At 40.8% G+C, this 21,091-nt stretch overlaps 1 protein-coding gene across 1 annotated transcript in view; it reads right to left on the bottom strand.

The window, feature by feature from the left end:
- Positions 1–20,595, bottom strand: part of itsn1 (intersectin 1 (SH3 domain protein)) — a 38,312-nt gene extending 17,717 nt beyond the window's left edge. The window contains exons 1-17 of the mRNA XM_070916638.1: positions 20,486–20,595; positions 13,892–13,950; positions 12,175–12,267; positions 11,338–11,401; positions 10,964–11,124; positions 10,197–10,382; positions 9,753–9,831; positions 9,423–9,523; positions 9,266–9,329; positions 9,021–9,158; positions 8,669–8,763; positions 8,010–8,149; positions 7,628–7,750; positions 7,095–7,244; positions 6,516–6,656; positions 6,254–6,341; positions 5,627–5,766 (exon numbers count right to left, since the gene is read on the bottom strand). Of these exons, the coding sequence (XP_070772739.1) occupies positions 5,627–5,766; positions 6,254–6,341; positions 6,516–6,656; positions 7,095–7,244; positions 7,628–7,750; positions 8,010–8,149; positions 8,669–8,763; positions 9,021–9,158; positions 9,266–9,329; positions 9,423–9,523; positions 9,753–9,831; positions 10,197–10,382; positions 10,964–11,124; positions 11,338–11,401; positions 12,175–12,267; positions 13,892–13,919 (1,791 nt within the window). The 5' untranslated portion in view covers positions 13,920–13,950; positions 20,486–20,595. The remainder of the gene's footprint in view (positions 1–5,626; positions 5,767–6,253; positions 6,342–6,515; positions 6,657–7,094; positions 7,245–7,627; positions 7,751–8,009; positions 8,150–8,668; positions 8,764–9,020; positions 9,159–9,265; positions 9,330–9,422; positions 9,524–9,752; positions 9,832–10,196; positions 10,383–10,963; positions 11,125–11,337; positions 11,402–12,174; positions 12,268–13,891; positions 13,951–20,485) is intronic.
- Between the last annotated feature and the right edge of the window lie 496 nt (positions 20,596–21,091).

Genomic DNA, 21,091 nt, shown 5'->3' with positions numbered 1-21,091 from the left:
CGTATTAGTCAGGTGATCAAGGCAAGCTCCGCCCCTTCAACTGTGTCACTAAGGTGATGAAACGTCCCTATTGGTAACCACGGCAACTATTTGAATGTTAATTCTTTTCAGGCTGAGGAGCAGCTCATTGCTTTTGAAGTCGAAACAGGACTCCTAACTGATGCTTTGCCTAAGATCCTCCAAATCTTATTTCTGTCTACTCCGTACATAAGACATCTCATGTGTCTGTCCGTCCTCGAAGATAGAGTCCTTCTCTTCCTTTTTACTTCCACAAAGACATTTATTTGGCAGTTTTTCGTTATCCGAATCAAGGGCCTAAGGACAGAGGGTGTTGTGTGCTGCACAGATTGTGATTTGTGATTAAGGCTATATAAAAAATGCACATGACTTAACAGCAAAGTAGCTAGAAAGTGGCACATCCAGTCATTTTTGAGTTGAGGAGAGAGTTCCACTTCTTCTCACTGAATTTGGGTGATTGGATTTGAGTTTGCCAAAAAGTAGACAAAAATCAACTGATCAAAAACAATTGAATTTGTCCCACTGGCAGGTTTGCTGCTATAATGTATGAACTGCAACTAAAAAACACTTCACTGCCACCCAAGACACCACCGTCCACTAGCTGTGGTATGAATAGACTAGTTCAATGAGCAGCTTGTCTTTTTTGCTTAAATGTCATGTGACACGGCTGAGGAGAATCATTTTTGATCTCCACATATTTCAATGGATGCAACTCATGGCATTTAGTCTGGGTGTGGGGCGACGCACTGTTTATCACCTGTCAGACTGCAACGGGTGGCTAATGAGTGACAAGGGATCAAGAAAAAACATCTGTATCCCCTTTTATTTTCTCACTGTGGTCAGAGGCGACTCAGTGCAGCTTGTGTTTCTCAGGGTTGTGACTGTGGTCTGAGCTGCTCAAACTGGTGTGGACACTCGACAAACAGACACAGTCAGCGTCATATTCAGCAGCTCTTTCAAAGCCTGTGAGAACACATCAAAACTTTTTGGAGTGCTTTCAATGTGATCCCAATGACCGCAGTTACTAATTTGCAAACAAACTTGAGAAAATGGATGTATGCGTATATATGTATGTGTACCAATCATGTCTTCTGGGTAGCAGATATCATTTTAGATTCATCTTGGCATGTTTAGCAGACCAAAGTGCACCTAATATGGCCAAGCTTAGGGATTGTTTGAAATTAAATCATGTATAAAACTTTTTGAAAGTATTTTTTTTATCCAAAAAAAAAAAAAAAAAAAAACTTCATGAGGGAGGGGATGTCACTGGGAGGGGGCTTTGTTACTACTGGAGGTTGGCACTGACCCAGCCCAACACACAGGGCTCCGGTCACGGCAGTGGGGCGGAGCTTGCACAAGGCACAGTATGTTTGTGGGAGGGGTTAGATATGGACAAAAAAAGTGGGTAGGGGAGATGGGGAGTCAGGGGATGCGGTGGGGGAGCAGTTCTGTGTAGTCATGACAACCAGCTGTGCCATTAGAACACACTCTGTTACTATAACAACACAAGGCAGCTGTCGTGTTTCAGCCAAACAACCAATGTGAGGAAACCTTCAGTAACAAGCAAACCAATCAGAAAGAAGAGACTGACGGGGGAGTAAAACTACAACTCTGGAGAGAGAGAACTCCAAATCACCTGAAACAGGAAGTGGAGAGATGAGACACAGCATGCCAAGCATACACTCCTACACGCACAGACTAGACACACACACACATTCACACAAATCAAGTAAAGCTTACTGTACTCAGCATATTAGCCTAATAAACTTCTACTAGCTTCTACTTGTCTGGCTGAAACATCATGTGGTAGCAAACAGGCAGTAGCATTACGATACAGTGTAGTAATCTAGTAAAGTAGCCTAGCATAGCAACAGCATAGAGTCACCTAATCTAGTACACCTGCTAACCGAGCACGACCGCTAGTTTAGCATGACAACTGCGTACAGCATTAACTATGGGAGCATAGTTAGCCAACTGGCTAAGTAGTGAGCTAACACCAGCTTGGCAAAGAAAAGATGGGGCACTAAAGAGGAGGACGAAAACAGGGGAGGTAAGAGGGATAAGAGAAAAAGAAGAAGAAAATAAGAGGAAAGGAACAAAAGATGAGAGAAAGAGATGAAAGAAAGGATGAAGAGTCATGGGGAGACGAATAAGAAAGATACAGATACAGACAGAAAAGAATAGAGAGAGGGGCACAGTGGGGAGGGGGGAGGGAGGCTGGGTTTGGTGTGTGGACCTTTATAACGTAGTCTAGCCGGGCCAGACACACCCTGACGGCTGACACACACTCCTGTAGCTGTCCCTGCTCCTGGCACTGAAACACACATATACATATATACATACACACACAGAGAGAATCAACCATTCTGACAGACACACACTCACAGACAGTGAATGTTTTATTTATGCACTTTGTCTGGTTACGATATTAAAGTGAATTTATTCAGTTGCCGTTTCTCTGTATGTAGCAAATAATTCTGACCTCTATAAAAAAATCTGAGATGGCAACATGGGACACTTTAAGTCCTTTTATTTTGTTAATACCCTCTCTTATGTGTATACCGTGTAAAATAACTTCATACAAGACTGTCTTTTATAACAAATCATAAAACAATATTAGACACAACAGCAGTTAAGTTTTGCTGGGTAAGTTTACTTGAATGTTAAATGTTGGTCTTGTGCATTCAGCGGTCAACTTAACATCTAGAAAATATCCAAGAGCATACCCTGCATTTGGAAATTTGATATTTGCTTTCAAAATCCCTATTTATTTCAAACCGCTTTCCAAGTATCTGAATAAATATTTTAATCCCTGATGCAAGCCTGCTGGTTTTCTTTCAGCAGAGATTAAACAAAAAAAGAGAGCACAATAAGGCCTCGACTCATGCAAAGAGAGGCTCCCATGACTCACTGTGATGAGTAATGTGCTGTTACAACTGTAAGTTTAGCCAGTGTTACAAAAACAGGCTGAAGGTTAGCAACAACGCAGTTGTGCAATAAGCCTGAAGAGATTCTTTACTGACCTATCTGCATTGGACAGTAGATAATAGTTAAGTTTACTAGAGGGTTTTTAGGTTAGTAATAAGGCTGACCTAATTTGTCTATATTTACTCAGTTTCTGGCTACTAACTCCAAGTAAACGTGCTTATCTTCTGGCTCCACACTAATTAGTTAAATCTGTAAAATTAATATGGTAAATATATATCCCAGGAGGTAAATATAACAATTTTTCCCCTTTACCATTTATATTTCCTTCATCCCTTCCTGTTTTTAACGCTGAGTTTCACTAACAATACATTTATTTGTTGTGGATGAGTGTGTACTGAGTGTCGTGTGCCTCCTTGTCAGAGGTATTACAGACTCCGACTCGTGAGATTAGAAAAAAACAGCACACCAGAATCAGTACATGAGTGTGTGAGTGTCAGTGCTTCAGTTGTCAAACCATTCGCAGCTTGACAATTTCAGTCAAGCTTCAACTGGCTGCAATACATCTAGCTGCCTGGCGGGGGCATCACAGTGCACTACACATGTTAAACAGAAATGTCTGCACAAACCAGGCATTTTAGAAGTCTGGTTCGTAGGTGTTAAAGATGGCAAAGGCTTTTAAAGTGACTAAAATACTAACTGCAAGTTAGTAGTCTGATAAGAGGGTATACCATGTTTTACTTGTAACCCTTTCTCAAATAGTCTGTCAAGTCAGACAGGTCCAATCCAAATGCAAACACAAAAACTCTATGCTCCAGGTCTGCCATAAGAGGCATGTTCATCATAAGATTTGATATTATTACAGAGTATATCTCAGCTGCAGTACCACCCCAGTCCAGCAGTGGCAGTGTGCTCTACCTGTCTCCCTCTCTGCTCCTCCTGAAGCTGGCGTCGCAGGGCTTCTATCCTGGCACAGTGGTTGGCATAGAACTCACACAGAGACTGGCATGGGCAAGGGAGCAAAAGGCCAGTGTAGGAGATAAATAAAGGGGTAGAAAATATAGAAGGAAGGGTTTATTATGTGGATTAAACAAAGAATAGGAAGAAAATGAAGGCAAGAGGTCAAGAAATACAGGGTGAAGAAGCAGGAAGGAAACACAGAGGAGGAGGACAGCGAGTAGAATCAGGAAAAGTGTAGAGTCCAAGCGGGTATAGAGGACAGAGGAGGCACAGCAGTGTGACGAGAGAAGATTTTGGGGAGAGGAAGTGGCGTAGAAAGGAAGGCGGACGGCAGTATAGTCAAACATCGTTCACATCTCAGTGTTCTTTGCTTCTGTTAAGCAAAGAATTACTCCACTGAGACATGACTGCACTTTACTCTGCAGAAAACTGACATCCAACACTGCTGGTTTTGTGTATTGTTCAAAGGCTTTGAGCCACTTTCTCAAATCACTCTGTTATGTTGACTATACTGAATAAGACTGAGAACCAACTTCATTAGATTAGCCATTAGAAAATCTATTTATTGTGGTCTGTGTTGTCTCTGCTTTCCTCCCTTCCCCCCTCTTCCCTCTCATTCTCCTCTTCTTCTTGGAACAGACCACAGGACTACTTCTCCTCTGTTTGACCTGACTCAGTGTTCTGGGGAAATGAGGAGAAAATAAGAACAAAAAACGGGGACAAAAGATGGTCTAGGAAACATAAACAGACTGCTGTGCTCTAACCCTTTAATAAAATCCCTCCATCTTTCTCTCTTAGTCGCTGATTGTTGGTGAAAGCTACATAAAGCAGCTGTCTGGGAAAACACTCCTGTGCACAGCTAGCTCTCTCCAAAAACACAGCACTCAACATTAATACACATAATAACACACCAACGTTAATACAAACACATATACAGTGGTCAGATATAAATATGAAAACTTTAAACACGTCAGTAAAATTGAACATTATGACTATATTAAACTAGTGTGAGGACGAGGTTATGAGGGACAGGACAGGACAGGATTTAAAGCTACAGTCACAGCAACAATCCAATGTTTCACTTAACAAACAAATTACTGGGTTAGCAAGCTGGTTAATTAGTTAATTGGCTGTTTAGTTGAATGTATCAAACTTAATAGTATTATCAAACTGATTAGCACATCCCATTACTTCATCTCCACGTTACATGAACATAAAACACTTCCGCTGCTATTTATCAATTTGAGGCAATGGCGCTGAATGTTGGACGACATGTTATAATACATTTTTTGTGCCTTTAGTATCAATTTGAAAACATTTCAAGGCAAGGCCGTCCAGTAGATTTCAGTGAGGATAAAAACATGACCGAGTGGGATGGATCATTCACACAGGAGTCCATTTGAGCAAGACTTGGAGGAAACAAGTTATTATCCTCCCACTTCAATGAAAATACCAAGATGCTCTTGTGATGATTAAGGTCTACTTTAACACAAACGATACAAACAAGCAAGCAAGAATCACATCATTTTATTTAAACACTTGATGTGCTGTGTCCCGACAGCATGTACTAGCTAACATCTAGCTGTACTCTGCTAAGTTAGTTTGTTAACTATTTAGTTTGTAGTTAGCTGACTAAGTATTTTTCTTCTTTATATTATAAAAGAATAGACCTGACCTTTCCACCCGTGTCCTGTATTAATTTGTTAGTTAACTAGCTGTTTACCTTCAGCTGGGTGTTGAAAGCATCTATTTCCAGCAGTTTGGCCCTCGTCTCTCTCTCCACAGCATCTAGCTGTTCTCTGAGCTGCTGTCTGCTGCTCTCCTTCTGCTCCACAGCCTTCTGCAGGGACGACAGACTATCACCTAAACACACAAACAGACAGCGTGAGATCAGGTCAGGTCAATCAGTCACAGACATACAAGTTCAGGTCAAATTTATTGTACGAGTTAGTGACAGAATTTACAAAGCTACAATACATTGTGGTAACCAGAGAGTCGGTTAACCAGTACTTCTGCTTGCTCTCAGGTTCTTTTAATTAAATTAATCTTTTAAGCATTTTGAATTGTGTCAAAAACAGTAGTGGATGAAATTCACCCGACTCTACATGACATTCATTATTGTTGCTGTGGACACAAGTGGTCAAACATGAAGTATGATACCTTATAATAATAATAATAATAATAAAGCACAGCCATGTTAAACCATGATGTGTATGTATACATATATATATATATATGTATATATACACACACACACACACACACACACACACACACACACACACACACACACACACACACACACACGATGTATACATTTAAGTGTGTGCTTAGTTTATGTGGTACTCACGATGCAGACTGTTCTGCTGAACCTGTTTCAGCTGGTCGTTGAGACTCTGTTTATCGGGAATTAGCCTCCCCAACCACTGCTGGGAGTCCTGCAGACAACCATGAAGTTTATTAAAAATGTACAACATGAACAAATTCTGCAGTTTCGAAGAATGTGTCTGTCTGTTACATGAATTTCACCTGTGATTAAAGATGTACCAGACATGAATGTGAAACCTGTCTGTCTGATAAATCTGTGTTCATTTGCTGATGGTTTTGCGTACCTGCAGCTGCTGTTGTAGCAGGGTGATTTCAGCAATGCGTGTTTCTCTGGTCTGATTGGTCTGCTCCACCTCTCTCCGCTGAGCTGACAAACGAAACCGAACATCCTTCAGTTTGCCCTCCAACTGGGACTTCTTATCATTCTAGAGATTGGGACAGAGAGATGAAGGAATATACTATTACGTTTGTGTCGATGTACAAAGTGTTGTGTTTCAGCTGTTTTGTTCTGTTCTTCCTGTTGGCATTAGGTGATTGCTTTTGGTTTATCTTTGAGGAAACTTTCAAGCCCACCATTGTCACAAAAAAATGACCAGCTTGCAGTTAGCTCGGTTAGCTCTCAGTGGTCCTGTCTGGATTGTTCATGCTAGCAATGCTGCTGCTGCTGCCAGGTGACATCCTGAACTTTGCTGCTTTTTTGCAGCATTTCCTCAGCAGCTTTTGCTCTAAAAAATTGCGGTATGACATGCTGTCAGCTTTCCAAAATGTGACCTTTAAATGACAAGCCCTATATCCTCTCATCTACTCTGTGTATACAGCATGTTTAGTTATGTGACTAGGTGTGGGTGCGTAGGTTTGTTTACCAGAGCCTCCAGTTCAAACTCCAGGGTCTTCTTCCTGGCTTTGAGCAGCACTATACTCTCCTGCTCTCGGTTTCTTTGAGTCAGAAGCTCCTGGCGACGTTGGCGCTCCCACTCCAACTGACGCTGGCGCTCTAATTCACGCTTAGCAGCCTGGAAGAGACAAAACACACCCACACACCAAAAAGTTCCATCTATTTTCTTTACAAAACATTACAGCTAAAAGAAATGCAACTGCATTCCCAACTTTTATATTATATGATAATATAATATGATGATATTACGTCGTATAATATTCATGTATTACACACTTCATTATACAGAACAAGCCCTCTGCTGTAGGAGTGTAAATTAGGCTCTTTACTGTAAGAGCTGAGATTTAAAGAGGGCGGTGATGAGCAGTGAAAGGCTTCTAAGTTGTCTGCAGTGGATGTAATTACAAGTCTGCAGCAGTTTAACGTCAACTCAACCATAACTCTTCAATTAAAATGCAGATACCTGGTAATCATTTTTCCTCATGCCTCTCTCCTTCATACCTCTCTCCTCTCTATCTCTTTGCGTCTCTCCTCTTCTCTCAGCCTCTCCAGCTCTCTCTGTTTCTCCAGTTGTTTTTCTAGTTCATGTTGTCGTCTCCTCTCCTGCTCCAGACGCTCACGCTCCTGAAACACAAGAAAACGAAAAGAAAGAACAACTCTATTATTTGTTATGGGTTACCCCAATGCAATTTAATTTCCTCCTACTTTCAACACTAATTAACTTACTGATACAGTTTAAAGACATGAGATATTGTGGCTGTTACAGTCAAAGCACTGTGGCTATTATAAATGCAAATATTTCACATCCCTAAATATAAGCCATAAACCATGACCAATTCAAATTTTGAATGCACACAGTGTAGAAATGAGGAATATAGTGTACCTTTCTCTCCTGTTCCTCTCTCTCCAGCGCAGCCAGCCTCTCCTGCTCTTTCCTCTGCTGCTCTTGCAGAGCCTGACGTCTCTTCTCCAACTCCAGGTTTCCTCGCTCAAAGTTCTCCCTCTTCTTATCCTCAAACGTCACTGTGGTGATACAGAGGGAGCTTTAACTTTACGCTTATAGTGTCTTTGTTGTTGCCATATGTACAGTATGTTTCTTGTTACTTATTTTTGATAGTGGGACAATAAAGATTTATTTATTCATATTAAAAACAATGTGCCACCATGTTTCTGGCTTTGCTTAAGCACTAACAAGCATTAGCCACACATACATACTACTCTGCTTGATTACAAGAACCTTTTTTTCCCCCACGTCAATGGGGAGTGGCTAGAAAACAGACTGAAAATAAAAGTGGATTGAAAAGCACAAAGTCCACATTGAGAAGACTGCTGTTTTGAGGCCCAGTAGAGGAGTTTCATGGTGCGTCAGCAGCTGACAGATCACCGAAAAGGTCAATTGCAGAAGTTGCTGATATGTGTTTTAAAGAACCTGAACACTGTTTGCAGCTGTTCACAGTACGGTCTTGAAGCAAACATAGCTGTGGGTAGGTGTAGTCCCAGTTTGACCAGTAATATGATGTCATGATGTGCAGGACCAATCACCCGGTAGTTTCTTGTCCAGGCTGCTTTCCGTCTCCTCCTCTGTCTCCTCCTGGACGCTCTTCTGGTCTGACTGAACACTGTCACTTCGTACACGCCTTTAACACACACACGCACACACACACACACACACACACACACACCATAAAACAATACAAATCATTTATCAAGTTTATAATGTTTCTTTGTAAAACATGAAAGCTAACTGGTTAGCGTAGTTCACCTAGTTTAACCTGAAACTAACTGCTGTTAAAATGAAATAAATAAGTATTTATGGCAACTATCACATACTGCACATATCTAACATACTGCTGTCCGTTTGTCAGTTAATGAGGTACTTAGCTACAGTATTTACCTGAATGTAGGTGGGAGGTAATCTGGTGGTAGCACAGGGGGTAGCGGTAATCCTGACATAGCCATATCTATGAGGTGCATGGCTAAGATAAACTCCTCGGCTGTTAGCTTTCCGTCCTGGTCGATATCTGATAGACTCCTAAAGGAAAAAAAGACGGAACAAATTTCATTTTTAAGTACTAAAGTCTTCTAAGTGTGTACGCGCATATTGATAAAGATTAAACGGTTGAATTTCAATGTACTGACCATATTGTGGCCAGCTGGCCCTGAGGAAGACTGGACTGCATCAGGATAGTGCGAGCCTGGGGACCTGGACAACAGACACAAGTGGAAAAATAAATCACCAAACACATTTAATGCTGCGGCAACCTTGACAGAAATATCATCACAAATAATGACGTACCTGTGAGGTGTCCACTCATCATCTTGTCATGGGAGTTAAAAAGCTGTCTGTACTTCAGCCTGGAGGACTGAGGAACGGCCCAATCAGGTGGGGGCTGAAGACTGTGCCGAGTAAAGGGAAATAAAGAACAGAGTAAAGTGATGTGACTTATGGCAAAAAGAGGCTCGATGAAAAGACACACCCAGATATTACAATAGAGCAGGAAAAATAAGCACATATAATGTAGGATGCACACTCAAAATGCTCCTAAGCTTCATACCACAAATGTTCTCATTTTAGTAGTTCATCATCAGATAAACTGGTGCAAACACTTCTGATTATGTGGCCTACCTGGCAGCTTCCAAGGACGGCCCCTTCTGCAACTTGGTACTGGAACGATTAAACGAAGAAGACTTGTTGACAGAGGGAGCTGAGAGAGACAGAGAAGAGCACATTTTAGTCTGAGGCTGTGGTCAGACACTCAGCTTCACTTAACTTCAAGCAGCGTATACACTTTGTGAATCATTTAATGTAATATTTTATGGTGTGACATTAAACTCAGTCAATCATTGAATTCAAAGCTGCTAAACGTGGCTCGCAGCTAGATTTGTTGCCTCTTCTAAAAACCTGATACTTAGATGAGTACAGCTTTCATACCAGACTGTATAACATGTAAACATGAATGTGTGTATGATGTGTAAATAGAAGATTAGAACTGAGACCTTTGCAAACACCCACAGTTGCTACAGACACAACATAAACATTTCAACACACCACCCTGTTACAGTTCGTTACCTGGGTGGGAGAAGCCTGAGATGGGCTGCATCATGCCTGTGGGAGGAGCTCCATTGGCGATGGGCTGGGGGAGGGGAGGTGGGGCAGATGAGACTAATGGGGGAGAGACTCCTACAGGGAGAGGTGGCAGGGGGAGCGGAGGCACGCCTGAAAGAGGAGCTGTGATGGGAGCCATGGAGGGCATGCCTGGACAAAAACAGATACACAGTACAGACATGATTATTACACAATGTATTCTTATTTTCATACACACTATCTGTCAAAAGCTGCATGAGGCTCAAGAGAAAGAGATCAGAGAGAACTACCATCAATTATTCTCTAGTACTGAATTAGACATTACATATTTATAGTAGTAAATGGGGTGTGAGAGCCACAGTGCAGGCTGAAGGAGAAGAACATTATGACCCCATACTGTGTTTGCATTATAACTTTATTGATCGGCCTTGAAGGTCCGACAGAGAGTGAGCAAACATTTCCTAAATGACCTTTGGAAAAGAAAGAGTGACATCATCCTTCTCTTATACAACTGCAGTGTTTTAGGAAAAGCAGTTGTCCAATGAACCAACAGCAAAAGATTACATCTATGTTATTACATTAAACTGTGTGCAGTGTTTCTGTTGTATTAACTTAGCAGCGAACCACCGCAGAAAAGATTACAACCAGTGCAGAAGGAAAATGAAATTAAAATGATCAATGATGATCAATCTATCACAACCAAAAACTGCATGTAAGGCACATGTTTTGGTGTGTTTTTGTTTGAGTCTCACCAAAGCCGGTCTGTGGGGGTAAAGGCAGTGGGGGTTGTTTCATACTGGGAGGAAGCGTCGGGGGCAGAGAGTGACCCTGGAGTTTCAGTTTGATGAGTTTCATGGCGATGGAGAACTCGTGCATGTCCATACGACCATCACTGTTCATATCAGCCAGAGCCCTTAAAAGGTACACAGAGAAAAAGTTAAAACAGTGATGCATTGCTAGAATAAAAAGGTCAGAGCCTTAAGAAGAAGTGGTGTGAACAGACTTAACACAGTGCCACCTCATCATCGAGTGATTTTTAAAATAATTAAACGATTGAACTGTGAACTGGATACTTAATATCTGCCACTTTGTGAGCTAGAAATAACTTCCTGGCTATGCAACTCACCAGATTTGGGCTAGGATGGGAGGGGGCAGTCCTGATTGAAGGAAGAAGTTCCTGGCTTGGTCGCCTTGATAGACAAACAGAAACAGAAAGTAAGACCACAGGACAGATCCAAAAAGAAAGGCCACTTTAGACCACATGGCGAAAGCCATTTAAAAATATGTAAATATTGGATCTCATATTTAACTCTGAGGACACTGACAGAAATGCAAAATGTTCAAGTCAGTACAATAATATAAATAATACAATCAGGTCAACACTTATTTATAGCTAAAACTTAGTCGATTAATCAGCCAACGGACAAACATTTATCACACTTTTAAACAATTCTGAAAGACAATTAATCATTTAAGTCAAAAGCCAAAAATTCACTGGCAACTGAAATATATTACCTTGGGCTCTGAGAAGTTGTGATGGGCATTATTCACTATTTTCAATTATTAAGAGTGTAATTGTCAGATTAAAGCCATAATGAAAATAATATTCAGTTGCAGCCCTACTTCTGCCAATACCTACTTCTGGTATCTGCTAATACCACAACATGCCAGCAGAGATTGTGTTTTAACAACAGAAACATTTAATTTTCATGTTCATACTAAGGCGGTGAATTCCATACTGGATTTGTTGGATGACTGAATGAAAAGAATTTAATTTGAGATGCACACTGTGATTTAATATTGATCTGTTACATTACGTTTAACTTTTGGTTTGTTTTCTGCACCACACATCCCAGCACTGAGGACCTTTACTGACACTGCCCTTGTTCATGTCCCCGTCTCACCTTACCCTTAAGGAGAAAGAGAGACAGACAGGCAGAGAGGGAGGGAGAGAGACTGTTACCTGTGATGTAACCCCCGGCAGTCGGAGAGAGGCTGTGAAACTGCTGATCATATTTGGCTCTCTCATCCACTGAGATCAGAAACACATCTGGACCTAACCCACAAAAGACACAAACACACACACAGTTCCAGATTAGACACCAAACCCGAAGGCCAAGACAAAGCCAGACACAGACAGTGGGAGAAAAGGCCGGCATGAGAAGAATGGATTAGTCATGAGTTTCAGTTCCTGTTAGATTCCTCTTAAGTGACACTTAAGAGTTGAAGGAGTGACGAGCAAAGAAAATAAGGATGAATGGATGAAGGACTGACAGTCAGAGACTGTTGTCTTTCCTTAGAAAGTTCAGTGCACAGTAGTGCGTCTGTGATTCTGTGACATGTGAATTTAATAGATTCATCACTAGCTGACAGATATTATTGTGGGCAGTCACTTCATCTAAAATGTAGCCAAAAAACAAACATTGTTCATAGTGAATGGGGTGTCTAACAATTGTCATAACTGTAACAACGGTTGGTTGATCCCACAAACCCAGAGCCAGCAACACTCTTACTCCAGTCAGCTTTAATGGTCTGTCTGTCGTCTTTTTGCCTTTCTGCTCTACTAATTTGTTTAATAGCCCAGTTTCCACTTTACTGTATTTTCTTGACCAATTAAATTAGATTCCACATCAGAGTTAGCCAATCAAACAGTAGTTCTAACTGACACTCCACCCTGTATCATTTACTGGCAATTTTAGTGAATCATGCTGACTCATTTTTTAACGCAAGAACAGTTGCTGCTGACAGAAACACTATTTCATTTATTGTTAGGAAATATGCTTATTCAGTTGTCTTTACATGTGTAGCCTGGATCTTTTTGCGACAATGTTCTCAAAGAAAAAAATGCAGAAAATGTCAGATTTAAATAATCATATTTTGTGGATACAGTAATGTCCAAATGGTAGTTTTGTCTATACCTGTCCAATACTATAAATTAACAGCATCAATATTCTGATATGAGACTAGATATTCTCTGGGGTTTCAGTTATGCCTTCATTCAGCCTCAGTTGTTTCGAGCTGAACAGGACAATGTCTCCCTTTATGGACCGCTGATAAACAATGGTTTGAGCGGCTGGTCCTCAGTCAGCACAGCTGCAAGTATGTAATATGTTCTGTCCAACTGTAACAAATCTGTTCATAGTCCGACAAATCTCACACTGTGTGGTTTTTAGGCATTTGGAGTCAGTCTGCTTTTGTCTCCATCTGCTTGTCGTCCTCCAGTCTCTCTTCGACAGCACTGACCACAGATTTTATCTGGGAAACTGTTATTTTGCGGCCACATCTGCTCATATGTCCTCATGTGTGACATTATGTATGGGCATTATACTTTTGATGCTGCAAGTCTGCATCTATGTCTTGTTGTCATGTGACTTTATTCTGCCTCTCTGCTGAAATCATTCTAGGTGCTTGACAATTAGATTGATGGATAATCTTATAATCTAATCTAATCTAATCTAATCATCTAATTCTAAGATGTGGATGGAAAATTAAAGTGGATTCGTGAGGTGCTGTGGTTCTTCTTCTAGGGATATTATGGTCGATTAATGGAGCAATGAGCTGCCATCCTGTTCAAACTACTCACAAAGACTCTTAGTTGTCAAATCTGAGAGAAAAATATGAACATCAACTTTCATAATACTCTTTTTCAATCTTTCCTGCAGTTACACACATATACTGACCTGTGAATGTGGTGGGGAACTGTGCCATGGTTCACTCAGTCTTCTGCACTACACGACACCTGAAACAACACATTTAGAAAAAACAGATGAAGAGTTTATCCGACCAATATCATCCCACCTCATTGAGTATTCAACTGCTCAATAATGCAGTAATATAACAAATTATTTAACTGCAAATTATTTAAAAATGCTTTCACAGAGAAGGGGCTAGCTTTTGTCACCAAGGTCGGCAGTCTAACTAGATCCTTAACAGCATGTTAAAAAGGACCAAATAATGTCTGTTCACCTGCGAAAGGTGCTGAAACAGTAGACAACCTCAGTCAGAGGAAATGATCTTCCAGCACGAGTCTGGAGTTAATTTTCCACTCTGCTGTCCTCTGATGCTGAAGTTGTGAATTTGGTTTCTGGCCCAGTGAGCCATTATGGCTCCTGTGCCTTAAAGGTATGTTTTGATGCAATGATAGATGCACACATAAAAACACAAAGCAAATAAACACAGTGGTTCTTAACAAGGCATATAGCATGTTTTTAAAAGCCATGTTTTTGAAAAAATACTGAAGAACTCTGCAACAATCTGCTGTTGTCATCTGGTATTCAGACTAGTGCCAGTCCACAGGGGACCATGGACCATGTCAGCCATGCTTGTGCATGTCAACAGGGCAGCAAACCTTTACTTATGCAGGGCAGGCTGCCTCAGCATACTTGCTTGTTTTCAAACCCACTCTGCTTCACACTCACTCATTTACACACATTCTCACTTGGGGGTTGACCACAGTGAACACCAGTTTTCTGCTGCTGGCCCGTAAAAAGCTCCACTGGAGTCTTTTGTAAAGTCAGTGTTTCTTTCAGGCAATACAAACTGGGAAGTTACTAACTAAAAGGCACCTAAAAGACGAAGATGACCGGTTTGTCTGAAAAACATGCAATGCAGCTGCAATAATAAAAAACTCTGAGCTCCTGATGGGACATCTTGAGTTACTTTATGTCTGAATTATATATTGAATTATATTATATTATTATATTTTTAAAAAATATGAAATAATACAGTGCCATACACCCTCACAGTAACACATCCATGTGTGTGTGTGTGTGTGTGTGTATGTGTGTGTGTAACATACCTCTGCCCAAGTAGAGGTATGTTAATCAGATCCAGACCTGCCTCCCTTCCCTGTATCACAGTGGCCAGCAGACAACCCATAATACTAACACATTGCAACAGACATAGTGAAGGTGTGTGTGTGTGTGTGTGTGTGTGGCTGACTTTTTATCCAGTGTCTAAACAAAACAAAAATCTGGTTTTCTTACTAAGGGATGAGGAGAACCCCAGTTCACGTGGTTTCTTGCCATGTAGTATGGGAGATATTCACTTCTGAGACTTTTGCCACCAACCACAATATAAAGGAGGTGGAAGGAATTTAGTCCACAGTGTTCAAACCATCAGAAACGTCACTGAAATGTCCCTTTCCAGAAACAGTTACTCAGACATTGCTGTAGACATTTTTGCTGGGACTATTTCTTCAGTAGAAAATTGTCCTTTGCCTATTGAAGGGTGTAGCAGTGTGTGTGTGTGTGTGTGTGTGTGTGTGTCCCATTATCATCAGAGTGGGAGGACAAAGTAACCATCTTAACTAGGTCAGACGAACAAAGCCCACCCTACACAAACACACACACAGAAACACACTTTCACGGCTGCTGCTGGAAAAAATATTGAAGCAGTTGAGCAACTAGAGTAGACTTTTCACCTGCTGTAAACGAAGGACAGGAGCGATCAAACTACGCTAAACTTTGTTGCTCTTGTTTTCTCAGATGATATATTCATACTCCACCAATACACCAACCACACCATGACTGTTTGAAAAGCATGTCAGTTTAGTGGGAATATTATCTGAACTGACTACAGAAAGATTATCCCCAAAATAAGGCTCATGTTCAGCCACTTCTTCATGTATTCTTGTCCAGAATGAACACCCAGGAGGCAAGTCACAGGAATTCAAACAAGATTTAACTTTTACTTCTCCTGCTGCCAAAATCTAGTGAGTGCCAAAAATCAAAATAAGCTGCTTGTGAATGAAAGTGACTTTTGTTTACAACAATACCTCTCTTCAAGTGTTCAGTTTTAATCATGTAATTACCCGTCTTTGATCAGCCAGAAAAGTTGGCACAAATAATAAATCAAGCCTCAAACTTAATCTAAACTTCAATGAAAAGTCAACTGCCTATAAATGTGAAGTTGTTTGTTGCATCCATTTCCTTTGTCATCAGTGTGTACTTAATGACTCTTAAAGGCTCTGTTTGTCTCTCTGTCCTCCCTGTCAACATGTATTGTCTTTGTGGGATTAGTCTGTGTAATCAGAGCATTGGGATGTAACTGGAGTGTTGGTCTGTTATCAAGGCTTGTGGCAGATGCCAGTTTAAGTCCCCCCCCCACACACACACACACACACACTCGGCAGCTTCAAAACATGATACAGATTAGGGTCCAGACTCTCTTCTCTCTTTGTCCCTCCCCCTCATTTTGCTGCTGACCCCTCAAACATTCCCCTTTCCTGTCTTCCATGAATTAATTTGGGACAACTGCACATCAACTGATGCTCTGTCCACCGTATGTCACGATGCTGCATACTTGAAGAAAATACACTCTAATATTCATATAATATTTGATATCCTTACTCTGAAATGTGCATTCCAGAAAACAAAATGTTATGTTGTTGGAATTTATGTTTTTGGTGTTTTTCCCTTAAGCGGACTTCTGTCGTAGTTTTAGGGTTTCTATGAACATGTTGCTCTCAATCAATGTATTGTAAAAACACTTGGTCGTGTAATTTATGGACCCTGCAGCATGTTTAAAATCACGATCACACTCATGACGCTGCATACACAAAACTATTCAATCTCCTAATGTGCATTTCATAAATAACTATTTGTATTGACATAGAGGGGACAAGGGAGCTGGCCATACAGTATCGGCTACATGCTGTGTAATGCAAAGATACAATATTTCAGCTATGCAACCAACATACAAAACCCATTGCACACTTTTAGCTGGAGTAGAAGGAAAAACTCCTTGTCTGGGCCAAACAGATAACCCTCAAGCAAGAGACAACTTATTGTTAGAGAGACACAGTTATACTTTTATGGCTGAAGTAATTATGAGAGGCTGGGAGAAAATTATAATTCTGCAATGCCTGATTTCTCTTTCTCATAGGAGGAAAGATGAAAAATATTTCTGCCTCTTCTGCTATCAGTCAAGTCTACTGTGCACTTATTGTAAATATCAACATGACATCAAGTCAGCTACAGGAATAAGAAAAAGGCAACACCAAACATTAAAGTGAGCCCCAAAATGCAGGACACATCACAAAATAACTCTTCATTTAGTTAACTGTGCTGACTAAAACCCTCAATCCTCAGTCACCTCGTCCCCCATTGTTTGTTTAAAGTAGAGCAGAAATGATGAGCCAAATAATAAATGAGTCGATTGATAGAAAATTAATTACTGACTGGTTTAGAAAGTAAAATATGAAGATTTGCCTGGTTTCCACCATTTAATACCACTGTAAATTAAACTTGCATTCTGAAGGGTGTTCTTCATCATTCTTATCATTTTTAGACAAAATAATCAATGGATTAATTGGACAAATGGATCAAAGGTTTAACTGATAATTCAATTAGGAACATTTTTTTTGCATCTTGTGTGGATTGTTAATCAATGATTGTGTTGGTATTAATAACTGCTCTTCGCACATCAGCATTCTCACACTCTACATACTCCCACACACACAACACATGAATTTGCATTTAACACACACCCTCTGCCTAAAACACACACACACACACACACACACACACACACTCCACAGTGTCCCTCTTTCTCACTGACACACTAAAGAAACACTGGCTCTCAACACGCCCTCTGACACTGACCCTAAGCTCTGCATCTCTCTCGAAACACATTCTTATCACACTGATGTTAAGTGGTGAGGCCTGAGAGGTGACAGGACACCCACCCACTCAGCAAGCACACACACAGGATTACTACCGCAGTCTCTCCATCAGCTCTTCCCGTATCACTCCATCCTTCCCTCAGGCTGCCTCCTCCCATCCCTCCGCACCAGCCTCCACAGCTAGCTAATGTTAGCACTATCACAATGTTAAAACTGATAGCAAGACCAAAATTCCTTGGATGGTAACAAGCTGAACTGAAGCACAGCACTGGTAAATCTTAGAGTCATGAAGTCATGAGTCATACTACAGAAAAAAAGAAAAATGTCAATACAACATAAATTCACCATGTGGCTTGTTGTTTAACCTTGAACATGTTTGCAGTAGTAAAATTGTGCACTAAACAGTCAAGGCAGGTCACAGAACAATAAGCATCCTGACCACTTCATTATCCCAAAGGATTGCTGTTAGTGCTGCTGACCCCTGATTCTTGTGGGGAAAAGAAAATGTCCTTTAACAGTCAACAACATTTGGTCTACTGAGGTAAAAGAAGTGAAAACACCTGTGAGAATGGCTGCGTATTAGCCATGTGACCCTTACATTAGGTTACAAAATGGTTTTCCTTGTCAAAGGGTATGTCTGGCGTTATATTGGAGGGATTTAACAGGTTTTGGTTTCACAAAATGTAAGCATGTGATATTAATTAAATAATCTATCACATGGGTTTGTTACCTGATCGATCTGGCTAGTTTAAGCAGGTTTCAAATGTTTTTCGTTGCTCATGGATAATATTATGAATTCTGGCCTTTGAAGCTGTCGGACTTGTTGAATGCTGAATGCAGTCCTGGAACATGCTGGAACAAATTGTATTATGTGGTTCTCATTTATATATTTATTACAGTTTGACGCAAGAACAAAGTCACCCTCCAGAACTCACATGAACTGAACAAAGTTTAGTGCTCACGGGTGAACTTTCTAAAAGAACTGTGGATGGTTATATTGGTAATGTGAATTTCTCAGCAAACCAGGATCTCAGAAACATACTGTAAAACCTCATTTATAACATAAATTAAAAGCTTTATTAATTAAATGTGTGTGCTTTCCTGTGAAACGTACAAACATTGTCAAATGTGTACCTCTAACTTAACTATATGAATACAATTGGATGTATGGGATTTGTCACACACACCAAGGTTGTGAAGGTTTTAGAGGAGGCACATCAATCTAAAGTTGACTCATATCATATATCAGAAGTAACATTCAGATGGAGAATACTATCCACCTATACAACCATTCATATGGTTTGTATAGCAACAAAAACCCATGAGGCTGTTAGGCACAAAGAGAAAACAGGGTACAAATCACAGTTGAAACATACTGCCCGGAGACAGTGCAAAGTGTTGTCACTGATCATCGCATGATAATGAGACTCCTGACAGACTTCAGAACTACAGAAACTTAACTTGTCACAAGATTTGACAGCCCAGGGCGACATTTTCAAATGTCTTGTTTATCTGACCCACAGTAAACCCAAAGATATTCTGTTTAAAGTTATATTAAAAACAAAGAAAAGTAAACATTCACATTGAAGATTCTTCAATCACAGAATAGTTGCCATTTTTACTTGATTAAAAAATTAACAAAATGATTGCCATTAATTATCTGTCCATCAGCTAATCAATTGATCAATGAAGAGTTTCAGCAAGTCAAGTACTTCAAGTATTCAAAACCACATAGATAAGAATCAATATTGACGGCGGATCAAACCGTCAAACAGAATGTAGTACCGTCTGCACTTTAACTTACTGGACGTAGGTTCCCACCTTTAAGAGGACCTGTCAGCATCCACGTTGCCATGGGAACCAGTCCTCACTGGTGGGGCTTGGTAAGCCTGGTCAGTCAAAACGCTGAAGTTACACATCCCCTAATTAATGCAAGATGAGTGTGCTCACGTCTTTCGAAAGAGCGTTTACACTAACAGGAAAGGACTGTTTGTCAATTCATTCTCACTTCCTGCATTGTTTCCGATGATAAGGGGCGTCGCTCAACAACCCCCGACATTTATAGGGTTTCAAACGGATAATATGGTACTCGGAGGGTTGTTTTGACTGGACACTTAGCGAGATGGACAGCTGTGACTAACATCAGGTTTAACGTTAACGTTAGCAAACGCTGGGCTAGCTAACTGAGAAAACCTCCACCCTGAAAGTCGCTGTCTGCCCCCAGCACTGTAAGAAACCTTGTTAATTCATCATCTTCTTCTCTACCGACCCGATTACCAGGTTAACCACAAGTAACACCAGTGAACGTTAATGTTAACGTCAGGTCACGGGCTGGCAGGGCAGATGCAGCGATTTAACATTTAGCATACTGGCTAACTGTTAGTAGTAGCCACTGGATTGCATCGTCTTCCAATTCCATGTCGCCCTGGTCTTGTTGCACAGACCAATATTAGACACCTCATTGACATGTTGATATCACAGATAGAGGCTGACATTAGCAAGCTACACCGGGTAAAAAATGACAACTAGCCGCGCTAACAGAGGTATCAACGCAGCTAGCAAGCAGGCTAACCAGTGAGGAGCTAACGTCAGCTCGTCAACCCGCTCAGGGACATTCTTTCACACCACACATAGTACACTCTGCCCTTACCTCATAGTTCAGTTTCCATTGTGAAATACCGGATAAAGTAGCCCGTTGCGTATTTATGTAACCATATAATGAGGTATCTTCTTCCAAAATGTGCCGTTTTATCACCAAAGCCCTTTCCAGCGATTCTCCTGTGGTTCCGAAATCCCGACCGAGTGAGGGACAGCTGGAAAATGGGGTAACGCTACTGACATATCGCGAGATGTTCTAAAAACCTGTGAGAACATCGAAGCAACCTCGCGAGAACTTACAGGCAGTTTGCTTGTCTGGATCAGAGGGATGATGTGAAGTGATTAGTTGCGCTCCTGCCGGCTGCTGTTTATTGTAAAAATAAAAATGTTCTATGAAAATATATCCGAAAGCAACAAATACGTAAGCAAGACCAACGTTTATCAGAATGGTATAACTTTGATCGAGGGTGCAAGCTAAATAGAATAAGCTACCAGAGGTTTAGCCTATGCTGTTTGCTCTCCAGGCGAACTGATACCAAACATATGAGGATCAGGATCAAAGACCACCATTCTAATGGTGCACAAGGCAAGACACTTGATGGCCAAATGAAATTACATAAAGCAGAGCTATAAAATCCACCTTGTTGAATATTGCTAC

This window comes from Enoplosus armatus, chromosome 12 (genome assembly GCF_043641665.1).
Source record: "Enoplosus armatus isolate fEnoArm2 chromosome 12, fEnoArm2.hap1, whole genome shotgun sequence".
NCBI lineage: Eukaryota > Metazoa > Chordata > Actinopteri > Centrarchiformes > Enoplosidae > Enoplosus > Enoplosus armatus.
This window is presented reverse-complemented; position numbering and strand designations above follow the sequence as displayed.